The sequence below is a fragment of the Galendromus occidentalis genome, unplaced genomic scaffold (assembly GCF_000255335.2).
Source record: "Galendromus occidentalis unplaced genomic scaffold, Mocc_1.1 scf7180000077488, whole genome shotgun sequence".
Taxonomy (NCBI): Eukaryota; Metazoa; Arthropoda; class Arachnida; order Mesostigmata; family Phytoseiidae; genus Galendromus; species Galendromus occidentalis.
The window spans coordinates 1,341,273-1,363,549 of record NW_003805476.1 but is presented as its reverse complement, the minus strand read 5'-3'; the positions used below and the strand labels follow the sequence as shown (position 1 = coordinate 1,363,549).

The window sequence follows — 22,277 nt, the reverse complement described above, 5'->3', positions numbered from 1 at the left end:
AACGGAGTGCATCGAAAAACCTTGGATCGACTTCTTCCCTGAATACTTTCGCTTTCCACTCCCATCAACTATCACAAAAACGGCAACTTCGGCAAAGTAGCTTATGGAAAATTGATAAAATGAAATGCAACAAAAGTTCATAAGAACGAAGAAGTTCTCGTTGTCGGAGTTCACCGAAAACGAGCCTTCCATCGACTGGGAAGCTCTATCAACAAGGGAACCCTTGAAATTCTTATATTCCTCACAATCTCGTACCCCCCACGGCATCGTCTGACTATGCCCCTCTCGGAGTCCAGGGTGGAAGAGAATAAATACAGAGGTACCTGTCTAGTGTACCAGCAGTTCATCCAGTACAAGACTTCACGGATGGAAGTCCTCACGCTGTAAGCCCCCGTTCGAGGCGAAGCGCAGAAATTCCAAAATACAAAGTAAAAACTTATGATACAGGCGTCGGGGTTATATACAGTAGTACGTGTCGTCGTCGTCATCATCATCATCGTCAATCTGGCTCAACCTGGAGTTTCCGAAATCTGCCGAAATCGGGATTTCTTCTGAAGACCCTAGTCCTCGTCCTGTCTTGCGCGTTTCGACCGAATCATCTATCGACTTCTTCGGTCTGGACTCTGCCGTGGGGGTGTAAATTCCCATTCTCTCATGTTAATGATTCCGTAAAAGTTAACTCTTTGGCCGCCGCTTCTGAATCCTGTTCCGTAGTAGATAGGGGAACGATCGATCGATCCCTCGTCCGAAAGATGTACTCGCTCCTTCATCCATCAGTCAAAGATTCCTCCAAAACGCGGACTGAATCCCTAGCACTGTGACACCAGGTCCCTATCTAGACGATGGTATATAATACAGATAAAGTTACGCGACCTGCTCGGACACTTCACTCCGAATTCTCCATCTGCTCTGATAGGATCAGTCTTGATGAGGTCATCGTTGAAGACGAGAGTTATTTCCAATGTGACTACCTCATCGATGCTACCCACTTCTTCGCTCGATCTGTTGCCGGAAACAATAGTTTTCTAGTGTACACGAACTATTCAACGTAATTCACTTGTCATCAAGTAACATCGGTTCTCGCTCTCACGGTCACTCATCTTACCTAGGGTCTCTACAAAGATCTGTGGGACCGAAATGGCTACACGAGCTCAATAGATTAGATTCCTACAATACTGTAATGAGCAACACGAGGATGCTGCTCCATATTTCACGACTTCGCCGCCTGGCAAGCTCGCCCTAATGAATTTCGTGAAGCTCGCTAGACTCGTGGCGAAGCTCCTCCGGAATGGCACACCGTAGCATTTCTACACTCGTTATCGATGCCTCTACTGAAGTAATGAGCGGGGAAAATCATCACATTCCGATCGGAGGGTCAGCAGCTACATCATCGTTACATTCGACGTCACATCAGAAGTCAATCCGAAATGTCTCTCGTCTGCGTTGTTTGAGCGAGCACGACTCCGCTCGCTCCATCTCGCCTCAATATTCCGTCCCCATTTGGGATTTATCGCCCTGGCGACTCAGAGATCCGAGGACACGTACGCGCAGAGAGAGTCGAAGTCCCTGATCTGCTCAGCAGCGTCGAAACGTCACACGGCGGCAAGCTGAGCGGGCTACACCATGACTACTTCTTCCTGGCCGCAAAATAGAAATCTGTACTGATCGATCATGGTCTGTACAGAATCTTCGAGGTGGGGTCGAACGCGTTCAAACATCAGCATGTCGTTGAACTCCAATGGGAGCAGGGTAGGCCACCAGCAGATGGCCAAGTTTTTGCTGTCCATGTTGTTCAATCGGCAGTTCTCCGAAACCCTGGAAAATCAAGTAATTGTTTTTTGCATTAGAGCATAGAGTGTTCCCGACCAATCTCTCGAACAGTGGGAAAGGGACACGGATCGCGACCCGTGGAAGGCCAAGTCTCGAATCGAGCCCAGCGATCAAAGACCCGGACAGCGCTCATCTACTCACTTCACGAAGTGGTGAAACACGTATTTCAGGATTTCGAAGTTTGCGGTGGGTAATTGCTTGAGGAGGCGGCGCATTTCTAGGTGGCGACAAGAGCGATCTTGGATGGCAGAGGCGTCTGTGAGTTTGTTCATGGTCTGAGTTGACAATAATGGAGGGAGATGTTTGGAGAAGAAATCCTTCAGCGCCGTGGCCACAGCATTGACCGGGATGTCCAGCTCGGTTATGTTGCAGTTGTGATCTGTCGGAGGAAGCACACGAAATGAAGAGAATTCGGAACGAAGTCCAGCCTGAACTTGAAATCGGCAGGAACTGGCCACGAGACTGGCCTCGAACTCACCTTCATCAAACTTTTGGAAGAGCAGGTCGACGTGAGCTCTGTTGCCAGGTACCCGATAGAGACCTTCGGAGTCAAGGCCCTCCTTTTCGATGAAAGTGATGCATTTCTCAACAAAGAGCGGGACGAAGTTGTCAGCGGACTGCGCGAAGTCTTCGATGACTTTTTTGCTCCCCTTCTTGGACTTGCTTCTCTTCTCTTTCTTCTCCTTGCCACGGCGCTTCTCTCCAGAGTTGTGCTGCGATCATGGAAGTTTGTTCGAATAAGCTCTACGGAATCCTGAAGGATCCCTGGGGCCCTCGCCATCATATCGAGACTTGATGGACCGTGAAATATTATCTATGTCTCTGGAGATTCCAGGAGCAGAGGAGAGATGAATGGGTATGGAAATATTTGAAAAATCGTGTAGGGCACGAATTTCCTCACCTTCAGATCTAAGTTGAGATCGAATGGAGCCATGCTATCATCCATTACCCCGGACATGCATGACAAACCGTCGAGACGCGTCTTGGCTGCAAAATCTCTAATTAGATTTTTCCATTGGACCTCTGACTCATCCCTTTTCGAAGGTCTGTATGCTGTTCCTACGAGTGCACAACCATCACCGTCTTCCCCAATGTTTTCGAAAGAAATAGGTTCTGCTAGAGTGTTCCTCGCGAGAAAATGCTCTCGAATTTTGTCCATAGCGTCAGTAAAAGCGGCAGCGCACACCTCAACCCCATGAGTTAATCGGAAGCTCGATTGAAGTAAGCCTGATTCTAACAGCGAAGGCAGACTCCGACTCCAGCGGTATACTTATCGCCATCTGGTTCGTCTTTGCCCGCGTGTTTGCTCCTTGTGTTTGCTGCGGAACAGGCCGCTGACGGCTACTTACAATGGGAGTTGAGTGAATTATCGGAAGGAAAATGTTGACTAAATAGATATTGGTGGCGAAGGGAACTCGGCATGTGCGGCAGGGCAAGACGTTCGAGACCCAGGGCTCCCAGCCCCAGTTGCCCCAGGTGTCCGCCAGCCGCACCTGCGGCTAAACCCGAGGGTCCGCAGCAGAGCCCAACTGCAACAACAGCGTCAGGTTCATCACCAGCCGCCACCAAACTCCCTGGGTTAGCATGCCTTGCGGTCACTGATTGAATCCTGCATACATAGAAGCCTAGAGAAACATTCTTCGCCTCGAGTTTCTGGGGAGGTTTCTCCGTGAATCGATCCAGGACTTCCAGAGCTTGCGGTATGTGTGACGGTCTATTCTATGAACGCGGGGTATGATACGGGAAGAAGCCACTCTGAATTGGCGAGAACTCATGCCGCCAAGGACTCATATTCACGCTCAATCACACGCGCACAAACGCTCCGAGAACGAAGCAAGCGGGAACGACGCCTTCAGAAATTTTCTCCGATCGCTTTCTTTGATCAGGGTTATGAAAGATGCGTCGATACCCAAGATTCTGAGAATCGAGCAGCAGATAGGGTAGGAATGCGCGGCCGCGGATCTGGTCTCATGGTTGCGCATAATTACAGGGGTGAATCGGAAATGGGGAAGGCTCGTATTGGGTTGTCGGAGTGATGCGGTTGTACTCATGGCTGACTAGTATGAGTAATGATTAATGATACACAAATTGCAGTGCACAGAGGACATACGAGTACAGATAAGAAAGCAAACGAATTGGCGACTTAACGCCGCAAGATTGTACATATGTAGAAGCACCCGTGTTTCGATGACGGGTCCGAAATAAGACAAAACAGTCAAATCAATATTGCGGTTTGAGCACCGCAATATTGACTTCCCGCGGATAACAAGAAGCTATACGAAAAATACTCGGATCTGCGAACTTAGAGCAGTAGTGAGAAGTATCGCACGAACCGAATCGAAACGAAATTGAATTCCGTGAACTCATCGAAGCAAGTCAAGGAAACGAGTCGTGAAGTACATGTCGAACCTTTCTCGGGATCCTGGGGGCTCATGGGGCCCAGTGGGTTGCTGAGAAAAGCGGGGAGACCGCCTTCGAGGAGGGGGATTTTCGGCGGCGCCACGGCGATGGCTTTTTTCTTCGAGCGGCTTTTAGCGCTCTTACGGTGTTTCGAGCTAGGATCCATGTCTTGCTGCGGATCGAGGTTGTCCGACTCGAGGTTGTCTCCCGAATCGCTAACTTCGGCCGAGTCCGATTCGCTCATACCTTCTCCACCTTGGCATCGTGATCGACGACGACGACGATCCCATCAATATCACCACGATCAGCATTCAATCCACATACACCAGAGCGTTAGATCGAGCCAACACAAGCAGCACAAGTTTGAGCCAGCAGAGAGGACCAGAGAAGCACAAGAAGAAGGAGAAGATACATTGAGTAAGCCTTAATTTTCCAGCTATACAGCTACTGATTGTACAATGTTTTCTATTGGTGATGTGGAAATGCGGGTGATGTGATCAAACGCCTGAGAATCTCTACAGATGAGGGAAATGTCGAATCTATCTAGCGAGGGTTGTTTCCTTGATCGGTGCAAGTGCAAAGGATATGTTGACGATTGGATTCATACGCAATATTCGACTGAAATATTCGCCGCCCGGAGGAAACTCCCCTCCGGGCTCGGGGCCGAAAGGACTTTCACGATACCTTTGTCTTTGACTCTAGGGAGGAGCTTCTTCTGTTGCGGGATCAGCGGAGCGTAGTGATGATCTTCAACGCTGGCGGCGTGAGTTTTAGGCAGTGCACCCACAGGGTATCTTGAGCTACCTCCGCTGACATTGATGCGCTGTATTGCGCTTTGAATATTATCGAATTCCCGGAGGTTTATCCTTCCTACAGGCTGGAGGAGCGAAAAAAACCCGGTCAGTGACCACCTGAGCGAGTTTTAATCGCTTCGAGCGTGATGTTGACAGCGAAGAGTTCTTCGGCCCGAAAATATATCCTCGGTTCTATCACGGTACTGTGGCATGCGGAGCGGGTTTGCTCTCGTCCTTACCTTTTGCTGCCTGGGCTTGTGAGATGATTTGTGACCGACAAGGGGTGACGGACTGGCTTGCTGGTTGAAAATTCCGTATCTCTGGAAAAGTTCTGGGGTAGCCGCGTGGTCCAATTGTTGGAGCTGTTGCCTTTCCCAAGAGTCGTCTGGCGTTTGAGAACCGTGTCCGAAGGTGCTTGTACCGCCTCTCTGCTGCTCATACAAACGGTTGTCGACCCATCCTGCTGGAGCGCAGAACGGAGTTATTATTATGATGATGAAACTAAGCTATGCAATTTTCATTCAATCAAATCTCCGGTCCGCGAATTCACGGGTCAAGACCCTCGAGATTCGGTAATTTTTCTGGGAAGTCGATTCGCCGATGGCAGATCGAGTTTCCCCTCCCACAAACGCACGATTTCCCGAAACTCCCGCTGCGTGGGAATATCTGATGAATCGACAATCTCGGCTCGACAGGAAAAGTCAATGTTTCTCATTGCCATCGACAGTCGTTCATTCAGTCAGCGGAACTCGCAATCCGAGCACGCTCTGTCGGTGCGTTCGAAGCGATATCTATACTGTTCAACCGATCCCTTCCAGCGAATGAAACGCAGTTCAGAATAGATTCGAGCTGGCTACCACACCATCAGGATCCTTGGCACGACCAAAGATCCCGACTCTGAGAGGGAATTCCGTCAATGCCCGTCAGAGACAGATGCGGCATTCTCGGATTCCCGGCACAGATCGGACCGTCCGGAAAACCGGGCGAAAGGACCAACGTGGACATCGTACAGGTACAATATTCCCACGAGAAATCCCTGGGTCCCTGAGCAAAAACTTCCACGAAAAGAAGGACACGAAAAAACGAAAACGACTGCCTGGATAGAACGATTCAGCGCAGATGAGGATATTCACCTGACTCGAGCGCGAGCGACTCCTGGGACGCTGTGTCGCCTGCGAAACCTTCCTTCGTGTTAATAGGTTAGGAGCTCGCAGCTCAAAAATTGAATCTCGCAGAGTGAAAGCATGGATTCTCTCTAGACATTGCTATTCTTCACTAGAAAAATCGAGCGATAAATTCTTTGGAACACACCCTTACGGAACCCAGCTGCCGGAGGAAGCAAGTCCGGTGGCGCAGGATCGGGAGGTGGATACCCTCCGTACGCTACAATGACGTAGGCCAAGGTTAGCTCGACGGAAGGGAGTGAAGATTTTCTCAAAAATATCGGCAAACTTTCGGTGGGTTTCGCGGGATCTTCACGCAGTGAACAAAACATCTAAACCGGCACTCTAACTCTTAAACGTGCCTAAGGAAGCAGTACGCTAATTGCGGTCGTGTCCGTCTCCTGGACTTCATCGGTCACGGACCAGGAGCGAACTCGATCTCCCGGGATTTGGTCATGCATTCCGGACTCGAATCAGAAGCGAACTGAGGTGAAACGGAATCATGGAGCCGGGAGGCCTTTCCCGGTTTTGATTCTCCAGCTATCGACTACAAGCTCGACTTCGGAAAGCTGGAGGGTTCTTTCAGGTGGTGGAGTTCAATAATTGCGATTTCGATCGCTGTCCGCATGCGGGACGAGGATGCTCTCTCTGGGAACTCACCACTCAGACCAGATGAGACGGTATCGTCTTCCGGAGACTCTTCGCTCAATCCTTTACCAGTATCGATCGAGTGCCGCGCTGGAACGACGACGGGCGGTGGAGCGGCACGCAACGATGAGCTTTTCTTCAGGAGGAAGTTCCGCACTGCTGAGTTTCCGTTTCGGAACTGCGGTGGTGGAGCCTGCTGTTGCTGTTGGTGTGAGATCAGATAGGCGTTCTCTGTGGGAACTTGTACCGCGGGACCGTGGGAGCCTCGCTGCGCGAAAGTCGTCATCAGGTTCCTCGCAGGTGGAAGCGGCGGGGGATACGAGGGCGCCTCCCCCGCAGATGGTCGGCTCGGCCTCTCCATAGAGTTATTACCGGTGCCTGGAAGTAGCCGGTGTGGAAAACGGTCAGTGAGCGAGTACACGGATCAATCGGGAAGCCGGGGCCGCCAGAGCTCCGCTAGTCGCGTTCGCGGACGAGTACATCGGATCAGTCGGTCAGACTGACAGACAAACGGACGTTTGGACGGACGGGCCGATCGATCGAACGGAGGAATAAACAAACTGAATGGATAATCCGTCTTCCTTAACGTCGCCGCCGAAAATTGTCGAGTACGAACCGTTATCGGAAATGTGGGGATGATGCAGTCTCTTGAGCTCATCCGGGTCCCTGCCGTTCGCGTAAAGAGGAGCGTAAACCCCTGCGGGTCCAATCCCTCCATCGTCTGATCCAGGGCTTAGACCCGACTCTCCCGGCAGCTGCTCATAGAGACCTTCGCTGTTCTCCTCATTCCTGGAAGAAGAAAAATAATGGGAATTGAAGACTTTATTTCTCTATTCGCTTCCACGGTTTCGCCTACTCTCATGCCTAAAGTCCGTTCGCCGTTCGAGACGGCACCGATCTTCGTCGACGTCGCCGTATGGCCGGCCCATCGGGATCTCCCACACATCGTTTCCGACTCGCATTCCTTAAGTATGCCGGCATCCGCGTCGACTGCCATTAAAGAACGGAGGCTGTTTACGATGGCGACATGAATTGACAAGCATCGAATCGATAAGATCTTTCGTTTAGGCGGACGGAGAGGCGATCACTCATCCTTCCGATATAGACTTTCTGACCCGTGGACCGAGCCTTCAGAATCAAAGCTCTCGTAGCCAGCTTACGGAACACATGCGGATGACGGGAGAACGTTCCGAATGAAGGCACGAACGAACATTATTATCTTTCCGCCGAGCTTCCGATGCAGGATTTGGCCGCATCCTTTCGCAATGTGAGATCTTCCTCTCGACTAAGCGAAAGAGATACAATCCTTTCTGCCGTGCACTCGGGTCGGCCCCGTGGTCCCGCGCTATCGATGCTCTCAGAGCGCGAGTGAGCACATCTAGAATTTGCATTCGCCGATTTGTCGTTTGAAAGCACTACCACCGTAAGCTTCGGCGGCGTCTACTCACTCACGAACTCGTCGACTGACTGACTGACTGACCGGCTGACAGACTGACGCGGGGAGAGACCCTCGGGCGTGGAGAGACACGGAGACAGAAAGTGAAGGAGAGAAACCGTGAGTGACGGTATCGGTCGCTCGAGCCGTCAATTGAAGAAGCCCGGCTGAATATCGAGTGTAATTGTTCACAAGTTCACAGCCGGCAGGGGATGGGTCGGCGCGACCGGCAGAGAACGAGTACAAGCGCAGCGCCGCCGTCGACAGTACCATCAAACGCCGTCGTGCCGACTTCCATTGACGTGAACTACTCTTCCGGCGTCGCCACATGTTCAGTAATTTTTCTTTTTCACGGAAAGCAATGAGTAATCCGACTTTCCTCGGCTGAACTCCGGCGCGGGACTTTTCACCTTCTCGTTCTGGACAGATCTCCGGAGCCAGTGCCGAACGTCGATGACACTGATTGTAGAACTCCCCCTATACGAGCGGTCCCTGTGCTCTCAGCTGAGCTCCTCCCCGCAACAATATTTTTTGGTTCATTCCGCGATTGCGGACCCGCGAGAAAAATACATGAAGGATCGTAGAGATGTCGTTCGCGAACTTACCCGCTAACGGGAATCTGATTATAACTCTCGTGGCGAAGCGGAGGCGGTGGGACCACGAAACCTCTGAGGGGTAACGTTGCCATGTTCGAGGGATCGCCTACCGGTACGCCGACGTCTGCGTCATCTTCTTCTTCGTCCGTGTACTCAGAAAGTTCTTCAGCACAGGAGCCGTCACACAAAGGACTGAAAGCCCGTTCAGTGCTTCCTTTGCTGTGGTAAACGTCTTTGAAGAATGGCGAATATGCCGTGGCTGAAACGTTTCGGAATAATGCGTAAGGCATCGCGTTACTCGAATTCGAAATTTCCAAGGGCTGTAAACGACTTTAAGTGCTCGGGGACGGCTTCATATTGAATGGTACCTAGGTGGGTAACAGTGGGTCGATCTCGTTCTTTCGAAGCCGGCTTCGTAAAGCTACGGTACGTGACCACGGTCGGAGTCTTCCGTGACACGAAAAATCTCGACTCTGTACTCACTACTCAGGGTCCGATCGGGTGGAAGAGTATAGAGGAAATGAGCCTGCAGGGTATGGGCGATATCTTCTCCTTCGTTCATGAGCGTGTCCCTCACGGCCTGATCTTCGGGATTCGTGGACATGTTGTTGGAAGACAACGCAACGATTTGGAGCGGAACGTGCGAAATGTTTTTCGAGAATGCAGTCATCGTAGCTAGTGAGGCCCTCCGTTCTAGGGAGTAGGCGAGAATAAACCCATGGAGTAATTCGTCTCGGTAGTGTTGTGCCTCGTGATAGCTCGTCACTTGAACCTGTACGATTATGGTGCTCTTGCCACGAGGACCTGTCGGTCCGATGTACGCTTCTAAAGTCAGGGTGTTAGGCACGTTGTTCACGAGGCAACACTGGTGTGAGAGTAGGGGCGTGAGCAGCTGCTCGACATCGAACTTGTCTCCGCACAGTGTGCAGAGGAGTACTTTCACGTCCGGCGTTACGTTGTCGCCGGGTGGGAGGCCTCTGTACAGCTGTTGCATCAGGCCCGCACGCCGTTGGATTCCTTCGATGAGCGACGATATCGACAGTAGCACCGACGACCGGTCGAAGCCATCTTCGACGTAATTTACGGCAATGAAAGGACACTGCAGAGCTCGAGCGCGATTGTTGCCCTCATCGCGGAGGTGCTCCAGCTTGGCTTCGTCCTCTCCCTCACGGCACAACAGCACCATTACTATCGGCAGACCGTGGAAAGGCTGGCGGTCGTCTTCGAGGTTCGACAGCAGAGTTTTCTCCAAGGACTCGCGTATGTATTCCAGAGAGCTGCAAGAGAATAATCGAAATGAATGCTCCGGTCGAATGATCGGCTAATGCGGATACCGTCGTAGCGGGAGATGATCGAAGCGAATGATCTCAGGGGAAAGTATGAATTACCTCGAGTCCTCGTATAGGCACAAACACCCGTGAGGGATGAAATCAGCTGTCTTGAAGGAATTTTCCGGGAGTGATACATCGCCATCAATCAGACGTAGTTCGAGAGCGATCCTCTCTTTTTCCAACTCGAGTATAAACCGGCCCGAACTCTCATCGATGGTGTTGCAACATTGATTCTGCAAATTCGCCAGTTTTAGAGTTCCGTCCAAAAATCTGAATGGGACTCCCAGTACCTAAAGTTCCGAGTTCTAACATCTCCCCTTTGGGGAATGATGCACACTAATTTCGTTCGAATCAATTTTCAACCGATTCCACCCCGACCACCCCTTTTCCTCATGATTCCTGAATTCCATCGGCTCTCGGGCGTCGGCGGTGCGACGCGATGAACTTCGAATAATTTTCTGCATCTCTCGCGATCGAACAAGAAGCCCTCCCAACGAACGCGAATCCGAAAACAAGTTGGAATCAAGTGCGACCGAAGCGCAAGTTGTCGCTATAGACTGGCGCTCGTGTCGACGTCGTGGTGGTGGTCGTTGCCGGAGACCCTCTCGCTCCAAAATGGCACCCTCCATCCGTCGTCGACAGAGGCCACCCGTAACTCGGGCCGTTGTCAAGCATATCCGCAGGCCGAAGCAGCTCGTAACAGCTGTAGCAGCCACCATCTGCACCGTAGAGGCTAGTTGGGACGAAAAACTCCGTGTAGTGAGTGTTCGAGATGCACCGTTAGACAAATGGTGATACCGAGGAGCTAGAATTGCATTCAGTGAAAAAGAAGCGATCGCCCAAGAGGAGGGAGGCAGAAGAAAGTCTCGTAGCTCAGAGACGTCGACCATCTCGGGAATCGCTCCGGGAAACTCGAACGATGGATAGCAACTTCAGCTATTATGGACGGGACATGCAGGATTCGGTGTCCCGTCTCCAGAAGAAATACTGGTCGACGAAACAGATCCTCATCAAAAAACTTGGACGCAAAGAAGACGATAGCTTGATAGCATCTGATGCCGAGCTGGACGCAAAACTCGAATTGTTCGCGGCGATCTACCACTCGTGCGTAGCGCTGGAGAGAATTCTCGAAAACTATCAGGACCGTCTATCGATCCTGAGCCAGGAGGAAAATACCATGGGTAGGTTTCTTAAAGAGTGTGGAAAGCAAGACAAGACCAGGGCTGGCAAAATGATGACCGCCACCGGCAAATCTCTCGCCTTCACGGCCCAGCAGAGACTCACCCTTCGGAATCCTCTGGTACGGCTTTATCAAGAAGTAGAAACCTATCTGAATCGAGCCATAGCCGACACTGAAGAAACCGTGAACAAAATGGAAAAGTCGCGGACAGATTATCGAGGCGCCCTCCTCTGGATGAAAGAGGTTTCGGAAAAGCTAGATCCGGACACCTATCGACAGCTGGAGAAATACCGGAAGGTCCAGGGTCATGTGAAGAAGACGAAAATGAGCTTCGAGAAGCTCAAAGTCGACACACTGCAAAAAGTCGACCTCCTGTCCGCATCTAGATGCAACATGTTCTCACACGCGCTCGCAGCGTATCAGCAAGCTCTTTTGGCTTTTTGGGAGAAAACCGCTCAGGCACTGGCGGATGTTTCGGATAGCTTCAAAGGTTATCAGCACTATGAGTTCACGGTCGTCAAGGAACTCGCCGAACCGAGTCGGAAACTGGCGAACGAAGCCGGCAACATGACGGAACCGGATTCGCCGTCGAAGAAAGTACGTATACCTTCGAGACCCCGGCTCGGGAGGCAGCAGAAAGGCGCACGCCGCTCGTTACGGGTTCGTAATTTCTTCATTCCATTCATATCTTTCAGGCCATGGCCGACGGGGACAAAGATCGCGCAATGTTCTATAAACCCGAGTTCAAAGATTCCCCCGAGCACACAGCGGCGACTGGAGCCGAAGACAAGAAAGTCAGGGAAGCGGGGACCACGGCCCGAACAGAGCCCGCCACGGAAGCGTCTTCTTTCTTCTTGGACGATGACGAACCCCTCCTGTCCCTGACCGCTGACGAAGGAAAACAAAAAGTCGATCTGGATTCCATGCTCGACGACCTGTTCAGTCCGACGAGCGCACAGAACGCTCCACTAGGTGAGCACGCAAGCGCGTTGGACGAAAGTCAATATTCGTGTCCCGAGCTAGATACGAACGGTTCCTCCAGCGTGATCACCGCCGACATTTTCAGGGAGCTTCGCCAAAGAATGGGAAAACACTTTCGGCAACCAAGAGATCCTAAAGCCGAACGCGGCCAGTACAGAGTCGCCTGGAGACGCAGATCTCCTGCTCGGGGGAGCTTTCCAAGATATCAATCTATTGGATGAGCTCGGGAACGGCGGAAAAAAAGAGGCTGGGGCGAGCTCGAGAGACGAGAAACTCATCCTGCCCTCTCAACTACTTAACCAACAGCTGAGCGCTTTGAATGCCTTCGGCGGAATCGAAAAGGCGGCCCAGCCAGCGCTGACTCCGACCCCGCCTCCCTCGAATGTATTCTCCATGTTCCAGGTATCTGTCGTTTCCACATCGTGAGCCGAGTCGTTGTCCGTGAGATTTCAAAGCGGTTATCTCTGAGGATCAGTCAGCTGCATTTCGCCGCTCAGTGATTCGAACGGAGAGCTTCTGGAGAATAATTCTCTTCTCGTTGCAGGAAAAACCGTCGAACACCGGCCCGGGTAGGAAGAGGTCAGCGGGCAAACAGGATTCTTCTGCCTGGCTCGGACTGTTCGCAGACCTGGATCCAATCGCCAATCCAGATGCCATCGGTGCCAAAAAGCCACAAGAGGAGCGGAATTGCTAAGCGCGCGTTCATTGATTTGCCCCACACAAATTCAAGAAATCAACTCGTTCACCACGAATAAACAAGCGCCCGCCTCGGATGAAGGGGTGTGGAGCGAGAAGAGACCTGGATATCTTTTCTTTCGGCTCCGTGATCCCGAATTGGCGATCCAGATCCCACCAGCCGATTACGAGTAGAGAGAGATTCCCCGGAGGTAATTTCATGATCCTCCAAAGAGACTCACCTTGAAGAAATGGCTGAAGCTTTGCAGCAGCGGTTTCGCAGCAAGGAATACGACGTTGAGCTGTTGCTCGCCATTCTCGGTGTGACTTAGCATCCAAGTGGAACTTCGAGCCCACGATTGAGGTCTGGGAGCCCTCTGAAGAGCACGACCCACCAGTTGGTCCATGCACTGGCCACCAGGACCTGCGGGACAGGTTTCCCGAACGGGGCCATGCACAAAGCCCAAATGGCGTAATAGAATCAGCATCCGCTCCTGGTCCAGCCGTTCTAATGTCTTGTATCTGATATCTTCCTGAATACACTCCGTGATTCGCTGAATGTCCTCCTGCGTGATGACTGAACCGGGTCCGATGTTGGCGAAGTCGTAAAAGAGTTCGGCTCGTTCTAGCAGAAGTTCCTGGAAATGTTTCTTGGCTCGTTCCGTAATCTCTAGCTGATGCTCGTCGTAGATGTCCTGAATGTCCTTTTCGCCAAGATGTTCATAGCAGTCGCGTCCCATGAACAGGACGCGCACCTCCGAGAGAGCTTTTCCGGGCGTGACGAAACCGGTTTCCTCGAGCAGTTTCTTGAACGCTTTGCGCTGATCGTTGCGCTTGTCTTCGTTGGCGAGCGACTGTCGGTGCTGCATGTAGCATTGTTCGGCGTCCTCTGTGTCTAGTAGTTGAAATGGAACGCGATCTTCATCGCATAGGCCGTCTTCGTTTTGGTCATCACCGAGGATCAGCTCCTCCCAAGACTCTTCCGGCCGGTCGATGAAGTACTGATCAAAGTCTGGGTGATTGCGAAGCTGCTCCTTCACTAGATTCCAATCAGTGTGCTTTATGGCGTCTAGATCAGGCAGGAGGTCGAGGAGTATGTCGGGTAGCACCCTGAGATACGCCTGTACTCTGCTGTCGATGAATTGCTCCTTGAGCAGTTTAGTGTGCTGGATGAAAGTCCGTTTCGCTTTGTCCTTGCCGAAGATCTCAACGTATCGCTTGTATTCGGTGCAGTTCTGCAAGCGCTTCGAGGCGGTCACCCACAGCGTCCTGTAGTCATTAACCTGGCCGCGAACCAGAGCACCGTAGGCCTCCGAGGCGAAGTCGCACAGCTCCTGCCGACACTTGAGAGCTTCCTGATACGACATGATCTTGAGTTTTCCCGGCCGAGCTTTGTCGATTAGATGCGCTAGCACCATGAAAGCCGTGTCCACGTTCACCGCGTTGTGAGCTGACGTCTCGATCAAGGGAATGTTCGCCGATTTGAATTCCTTGCGGGACAGAAGTCGATCCAACTCTCTGCGACGATTCATGAAAGAAACAGATTTTTTTTTAATGTCAGTCCCTGGATGCTTCGAGGCATTCAAAAACGGAAGGCGTCCATGCGCTCAGATATTGGCGAAGTACGACGGGGCGAGAGTTCACAAACCTCTGCATGGAATCATCGGCTTCGTCACATTTCGTAGCTACCATCACGACAGGCTTCTTCGCTCTGAGAACCTGTCCCAGACAGGCGGCCGTGTACTCAACAACGCGCTCATTCGATCGTCCGGGAACATCGGATACGTCGAAAATACAGACGAATCCGTCTACGTTGAGCCGTCCGTCAGGCATGAGTTTTTGTTCGTACTCTTTTTCAATCCCTAATTGCAGATAAGGACGGATGTCAGTGGGTTGCTCTCAATTGGCTCATGTGCTTTCCGCTAGGCCAAGACGCTCCACATTGAACTCACGAGGCCGTGGACGTCTGCTATCTATCCCGTACGGATGAGCTACTCACCCAATTGATTTTTACAAATATACATGAGTTTCTCCGCTGAAGTCAGCCGTAAGGCAGCGCATCGTTTCACATAGGGGTCCGTCTTGCCACTTTTGAAAGGTTGGAACGATGAATCGTCGATGAATTCGGTCTGCTCAACTATGTGGAACGTGGTCTGGACGCCTGCCACCCCCGGGGGCAAAGGCGGGACGCCGCTGCCGAGCACGCCCGGTCCTGACATGGTGCTCATACCTAACTCCTGATTCATTTCTGCAAACCGAAACAGAATCGAGCATTAGAATATTTCCTCGAGTCACCTCGAAGGAAGGCACGGAGAGATTTATGGAGGCACTTCGCCTCCATAAATGGGCGAGCCCGACTCGAGAAAACTTACCGGAGAATATGTCAGCCGATGTTCCTTTGGTAACGTGCCCCCAATAGAGATAGTGATCATTGTTGACCACTCGTCCTCCGAAATCGGTTTGCGATAAAACCGATATATGATCCGTGTAGTAATCATCTTCGCCTGGACGCACGAATCGATTGCAAAGGCACGATTTCCCCGAGCCCATGCATCCCTTCTCCTGTGCAAGGAATAAGATGAACGACTTAGAATTTCAGCCTCGAGTCTCAATTCATCGCAATGCGGCGTATAAAGGGGATAACTGACCTTTTCGGTGCCAGACAGACCGATCACCGATACCGTTATTGTTCGCTTCTCCACCGGCATGTTGGAGTCCTGATTCGACGCATGATACGAACCACTACGGCGACCCGTAGTGGACGCCGAGATTTTCTTGAGTGTGGTTGTGACCGACATGGTGTTCGGATATCCGTCGCGTCACAATCTCCTCTACAGGAGATGACGCTACGATCGTATGATATTCATCTGAAATTGAATGATCCAGCTCAATCGATCGCTAGAGTTTCACAAATCATCGACCTCAAATGGAGCTGTGAATTTTCGGAATGGTTTTCTGCGTAGTTCGCGGCTCTTCGCGCCATCTGTGCTCCCTCCATGGGGGATATGGCGAGAGTGGGAAATTCGAAAGGCGATTCCTATCCGTACTCGCAACCTCTCGTCCGACGCAAGGTTGGGACGGTAAGATAAGCTCCTAAGCCACAAGGGAGCGACCCTGATCGGGAATCGGCTCGAGCCTTCGAACGCTCTTGCTTTTCCGGAGGTCCTCGATTTCAATTCCTATCAGACACGATTTGGAGAAGATATCAAGCGAGATAATACTCGAGGTCTCTCAGTTGGACTCCATGAATCGATAGGCAAGGTGGTGACGGTCTCACAAGCAGAGATTGGATATCGATCCTGAATGGAGTCGCGCTTGAGGCGAGCATGTTGATGGATGTGCGCATCGAGCTTGCTCGGAGGCTTCTCAGAGACATACTCGGTATGTCTCACATCCGAGGCACGCATCCTCGCGACGAATGAACGAAAATTGAGAGCGCATTCCATCCTTGTTGGAGGGCCCAGTCTAGGTGTCATTTCATATTCTGCATCGCCACTCTCAGCGCGTCTCTCTCGCTGTGCGATAATGGAACATGCGGAAGTACGGATAGGAGCGGATGTTGTCCGGATGAAATCTGCGTGGCGATAAATTGTAGAAATATCAGCGACAAAGAGCGACGGACGCAGTAATTGATGTTATAAAACCAAATTCTGATCCCGATACTATGCACAATTAATATCGTCCAGCGTGAGAATGGGCTGCTGTGGTGCTGATGAACCCCCGACGGTGGGCAACAATCGATCGCTCTGTACGCTGATTATCACCTGGTTCTTGAGATCGTGGTTGTCTCAGAGGAACCCATGCCTCCATTCCTCGACAAGTAGTAATCATCGAGGATGCGTCGCAAAATCAACGTCAACTCCGGTAAGCGCGTACTAGAGGCTTGCTCACAGGATCATCAAGTCTGGGAACCTCCTCCTCTTCAAAACTCGTTGTCAGACCCCGACTATCGCGACCGAAAAACGCAGATCTGAGCACCTTCAAGCAAGTGAAGTATCGATGACTCGACTGTTTACGGAGACTGGGGCGCGCGAGCTCGTTCCGACTTGATACGCTCACCAGCTCTATGATTTATAGGGGGGCTACCGTCCAAGACAGCGCAGCGTACGACCTTCCATACTAGAATGAGTCTAACATCTAGGAAAAGGAAAGGTCACGACGACCACGCAAGTAGACGCGTCAACGAGGATCCGCTCAGGAGCCAAGATTCCACCAGTCCTATCCGATCATTGAGAATACCCAGCAGATCGGCGACCAGCTAATCGCAGTTTTGTCAGATGGGAGTCCCGTCCGGCTTGTCCCCCGGATCTCGAAACAAGAAAAATCCATGGTTGAAGTTTCTCAGGAGCTGAGGGTCGAGCGCACGTCGCCAGCGAAGATACCAAGCATCAATCTCTGAGCACCTCTACTTGGGAGACGGCCAAAAGAGCACACACTTTCCCGAGATCGAAGGCACGAGAGGATCACTCACGCTCTTCGCAAAGATGATTATGACTCCTCGATGGGCTCTGATTAGATAGTGGGAAGCCTAAGCCTCACCCGAATATGTTCGGACGCGCAGCGTACGGGAGGGCGTACGAGACACGTCGATAGCTCGACACGGGGAACGCTCCATGCATGAATCGAGTTCCACGGGCATCGACAAGCTCGAGCGCCGAACGACTTGGATTCTTTTTCCCTTTGCGACTCCTGGAATCGAGCAGCAATAAAATGCCCTGCTGGCCCGGAGGCTAGCCAATCGGCTCGTAAAGCGAGAGAGCGATACTTTCATCTCCCGCCAGTCGTACATGGCAGCACACGAACTTGGTGAGAACATACACTTTTGTCTGGCGACGCTCGTTATTCCGTCGACGGTCGCAATCTACATAGCCGGCGAGTACAATATGCAGCGTTTGTGGCTTGCGCAGCTGACGTACCGTTCGTTGCCGTCGGGCATGCGTGACATGCATACCCAACATATAATATTTGGTACGCTTTCGATACGAGACCGAGAACGTGTCTTCGTTCCGGGACGATAGCTCGAAGAGATGAGCAGCCAATTATGATACTCGGACGAAAACTCCCAACTCCCTCGATCCCCGAACCAGGAGAGGACTCCCAAGAATCAGCCAGGTCTCAGCCGCATTGGGGAATAGGTAGACCCGGAGGAGAGTTTCTCCGGAATTTAAAGCCTCGCGACGCTCTCGAATCATCCCAACCCAGCACCCTCTCTGCGACGGGAGTCGGATCCCCCGATTTTGACTTGAAGAGAGGTTTCCGAAAGTCGACATCCGTCGGAGCGGTAGCATCCGCTGATAGAGCTCGTTGCTGAACATACTCATATCATGCCCGGCGGGGCTCGCACGAAACGCGTCGTTGTTGTGATTCCGTCGCTGCTGCTGCAGCTCATGTCGGGTCATTGTCGGTGATGTAATAGATGCCTTCGCATTCCAAGCTCGAAACTCGTTCTGAGCATCGCTACCTAAAGGCGTCCGGAAACTTGAGAAACACCTTACCTCCCGACATCGGGATGATTTCCGTCAACACAGCTCGGAGAGGCCGCCGCGACATTGGCTGTCGATGAGGTAGAAGAGTATCGCGCGAAGACTGTAATTGTTCTGCCCGCGGAATGTGTGCGCACACTCAAGATGCTCGCTCGTACAAAAGAAGTTACTATACGTCCCGATCCACCCGAACGGAATTGCTTTTCGTCGTCATTGCATTTCCCCACGGGGATCTGCGTTAACCGAGTTTTTTTCTATCCGGAGGAGCCATTGTGTACGATGTTTCGACTTACGAGAGATGCGCGGTTCTCCAATCGGCAATGCGATCCTCCGCTGACGTCAACGATTCCGCATCGAGCCAACCTATTTTGGTCGACACATACCCTCAGAAAAGTACCCCCTCCCCCGCGTACATTTTCATTTCAGTCCGAGAATAAGACGAAAAAGTTCTTCCGCCGCCGGCCGGACGTCACTGAGCTATGATAGACGGTCAAAGATGGAATCCGGCTTGTACGTGCCCTAGGATACGGGAGCAGTACGTTTCGAGCGGTACGCGTAGCATTCGATACATTGAAGGCTCGCACCTCAAAACTCAGAAGAGCCTCTGGGGTAATCTCAGTGGGGTTCCGATATCTTTAGATTAGACCCAACGACCCAACCATTCGCGCTAGGAGTCGGCCGTTCGTAATCATGTTAGATGCTCAGGAACTGGCTGTGAAAAACGGCAGAAGAGTTGCTCGAATGCACACGAAACACAAAAGCCGATGAGAAAAACGGAATTCATTCGTTGAGACAGGAAGTCTTCGAACGAAGCGTGTTGCTTCTTCGGCGTCTGAATCACGAAACATCGGCCACCCAGGGGAAAACAGCTGCATAGGCAGCAGCAGCAGCCTTAGCGATATTGGCAATGGAGGAAGCCCGAGCGAGACCCTTCGGTCGACCTCAAATCGCAAACATCCCGAAAAGACTCTGGGAGTGAAAACCATTAAAACCCCTCAGGACTATTCCTCCCAAAACGAGGAGATGCCCCCTCCGAGCGAGCTGATTAGCGAACCAGTGAGAGAATTATTCCGCGAAAACGTCTCTCATGGAAGACCGAGCTCCGTTCGCTGCGGTGTTTCATCATAGTTCTTCAATGACGTCTTCCGGAATTCAGGCGATGACTCAAAAGCATGTCAGTACAGGTACGAAATGGCCTCGACCGGACCGTCCCCTCCGAAACGGTTTCACCACTGCTCAACTGTCAAACCGAGAGCACCATGTGCATTACTTTGGCAATTCGGGAGTTCCGATGTATGACGACCCTTCACCTCTATATCGATGACTTAGACGACCACGATTACATTATATGTTTATTCCGGTTACCCCATGCTTCTAGGAATCACATCAAACTGCAAACACGCGAGGCAACTCCGGTCCTAACCCTACGCTTGTCGGATAGAAAACACTCACTCACACGACTCACTCACCTACAACGGTGTACCAGTGAACAAACAATTAGAACAGCGATCGTTGACCACTAACAGCATTCGAAAAAGTTTGATTTCGAGGAATAAATTCCAGCATCACCTCCGAAGTGGTTGCTGAGAGCTCACCACTGCATCGAATTCTCTCAATACAAGGCGAAGAAGCACTTATTCTCCTCCACGGCGGCCATGTTTGTTTTGAACTGTCTCCTCCGCCGAGAGAGGATGAGAATGGACAACGCCGACGACTAGACATCAGAAACCTGCCAATTAGACATGAGATTCGGCTTTTACGCTCGAACGCAGTATACGGCGTACTTTCGCTCGCTTGTTCTTATAGGGAGTCTATGGTAAATGCGCACAAGAAGGATGGGTGTTTAAACGGCTCAGAAATAAAATCTGTCGACGGGAGAGGGTAGACAATGATGCCGATGATCTTTGCAGGAATTTCGAGCGGGATCGGGCGGTTCCTGCCGCAGTTTTCCAAGTCTGATATCTTGATCGAAGGGAATCGGGACCACACCGGTGACATGAGGGACCCTGATGTCTACCGACGGCGGCCGGCCGAGAAGAAGGAAGTAGGGGGAGTATCTGGATCTGTCGTCTGCTTCGCGAAACTGGCGGCACTCCCTCGGCTCTCGAGTCTCAGATGACGCAGATAGTCGTGCGACAAACGATACTCTTCAAGCTTGTGGGGGGAACTGGACTATTCGGGTAGATCGACGCGGAATGAAGTCTCAGTGGGAGACCCCTATCCGGGAGGAAACCCGATGGCAACGAACGCTCGAATCCCTCCAATGGCTGGTGAGGATCGACCGACAGCCACCTCAAGCACCGTCGTGAAATCTCTATGGAGCGGCCACCGCACGATCGTGGTCAAGTCGTTCTGTTGTGCGTTGTCAGCAGACGCCGGTTTCGATTGTAAAAAATCGCGCTTCGAATCTCGAAGATATCTCGGTCTAGTGACAACAACAGATAAACTTTAAGGTCGTCCCGTCGGACTTGAGCTTCAAGGTGAGTTCGGACGAGGAACTTGGCCGCGACAGAACTCGACACCCAGAATCGCCGACGAGCGGTAGTCCGTAGGTTACTTCCATCAGTGAGAGTCGACGAGCGCGGTTTGGAGGAGAACATTATTTCAATTCCAGTCGGATTTATGCGGCTGTCATCATCTCTGCTTCTGAAGAATCAACTCAAGATGGCACTAACTCGCGAAGTCATCAATATCGAAGCGGCACCGAAGCCCATCGGACCGTACAGGTGATTACCATTAGTGCGGAAGTCCCGCGCATTGGGAATACTCTCCACAAGGCAGTCGCTCGTTTTCGTATTGACTTTATCAGTCTCTGTCTCTGTCTCTGTGTTCTTCGAATCTTTTCATCGTTCTTCTCTTAGTCATGCAGTGCGACTCGGTCAGATCGTCTATACGTCGGGACAAGTTGGTTCAGATCCGAAGACCAGGACTCTGGTTCCTGGCGGAATCGCTGAGGAAACGAGACAGGCATTGACTAATTTGAGGAACATCTTGGAGAGCGCAGGGTCGGGACTGAGCTCAGGTAAGCTTGTGCATGATTTCTCGCGATGGAGGAAGTGTGAGAAAGTGTTCTCTGAATCCGTTCCCTGAATGGTTTCTCGTCGATCCGAGAATCCTAATTCACCGGCTCTATATTCTAAAACGATTACCTACGAATGAATCGCAGTGGCGAAATGCACCGTGTTCTTGGCCGACATGAAAGAGTTCGCCGACATGAATAAGGTCTACGCTGAATGTAAGTTTCGGGTGCATAGGAATATCTACCCTTGTTGCTATAAATAAGAAGTACCTGCTGAATTCGGAACTAGTGACCCCTTACTCAACCTAATCTCTCGGCTCCCTCACACAGTTTTCCCCACGCAACTGCCGGCTCGTTCCGCATTCCAGGTCGTGGAACTACCCATGGTAAGCGACGCAAAGAGAGAGGAATCTCGACGGAAGGGAGAATGTAATTCAAGCGGGGAAATATTTCCCAGTACGAACGCTTGTCTGATTCCTCGATGGTAAGGGAAGAATTTGTTTCCCAGAAAGCGCGGGTGGAGATCCAGGCTGTGGCTGCAGTGACGGACCTCTCAAAGCTTTGAGCCAGCTCAGCGCTGCATGATTTTGGCCGGGAAATAGAAATATATTTACGTAGTGTCCAAGTCTCGCACAGAACCTCGTTCTCCTTCTCGCTCCGACCCCTCTGATGTGAGTCGAAGGCTCCCACATGGACAGTGCCTCGATGCTCCTCCAATCCGCGATATGCCTTCGATCGCGGC

At 51.6% G+C, this 22,277-nt stretch overlaps 3 protein-coding genes across 3 annotated transcripts; 2 read left to right on the top strand and 1 right to left on the bottom strand.

The window, feature by feature from the left end:
* Positions 1-1,616: 1,616 nt before the first annotated feature.
* Positions 1,617-15,831, bottom strand: RhoGAPp190 (Rho GTPase-activating protein 190). Its single transcript, XM_029112262.1, has 20 exons — positions 15,682-15,831; positions 15,406-15,595; positions 15,033-15,281; positions 14,682-14,895; positions 13,276-14,551; positions 10,255-10,430; positions 9,350-10,143; positions 8,876-9,125; positions 7,428-7,624; positions 6,848-7,213; positions 6,342-6,407; positions 6,158-6,205; positions 5,264-5,484; positions 4,915-5,107; positions 4,240-4,485; positions 3,180-3,404; positions 2,732-2,817; positions 2,309-2,543; positions 1,972-2,209; positions 1,617-1,815 (listed from the first exon to the last, which is right to left on the bottom strand). Exons 1-20 carry the CDS (start codon positions 15,829-15,831, stop codon positions 1,617-1,619), a joined length of 5,619 nt encoding a protein of 1,872 aa, XP_028968095.1.
* Positions 11,086-13,149, top strand: ICA69 (islet cell autoantigen 1-like protein). Its single transcript, XM_018640588.1, has 4 exons — positions 11,086-11,974; positions 12,073-12,349; positions 12,444-12,760; positions 12,903-13,149. Exons 1-4 carry the CDS (start codon positions 11,117-11,119, stop codon positions 13,050-13,052), a joined length of 1,602 nt encoding a protein of 533 aa, XP_018496104.1. The 5' UTR covers positions 11,086-11,116; the 3' UTR covers positions 13,053-13,149.
* Positions 15,832-20,920: 5,089 nt separating the features above from the next.
* On the top strand, positions 20,921-22,164 carry UK114 (reactive intermediate imine deaminase A homolog UK114). The gene is made up of 6 exons (XM_003746081.1): positions 20,921-20,996; positions 21,131-21,242; positions 21,378-21,538; positions 21,683-21,751; positions 21,866-21,921; positions 22,044-22,164. The coding sequence occupies exons 2-6, from the start codon at positions 21,139-21,141 to the stop codon at positions 22,098-22,100; spliced, it is 447 nt and encodes a 148-aa protein (XP_003746129.1). The 5' UTR covers positions 20,921-20,996; positions 21,131-21,138; the 3' UTR covers positions 22,101-22,164.
* The last annotated feature ends 113 nt before the right edge of the window (positions 22,165-22,277 follow it).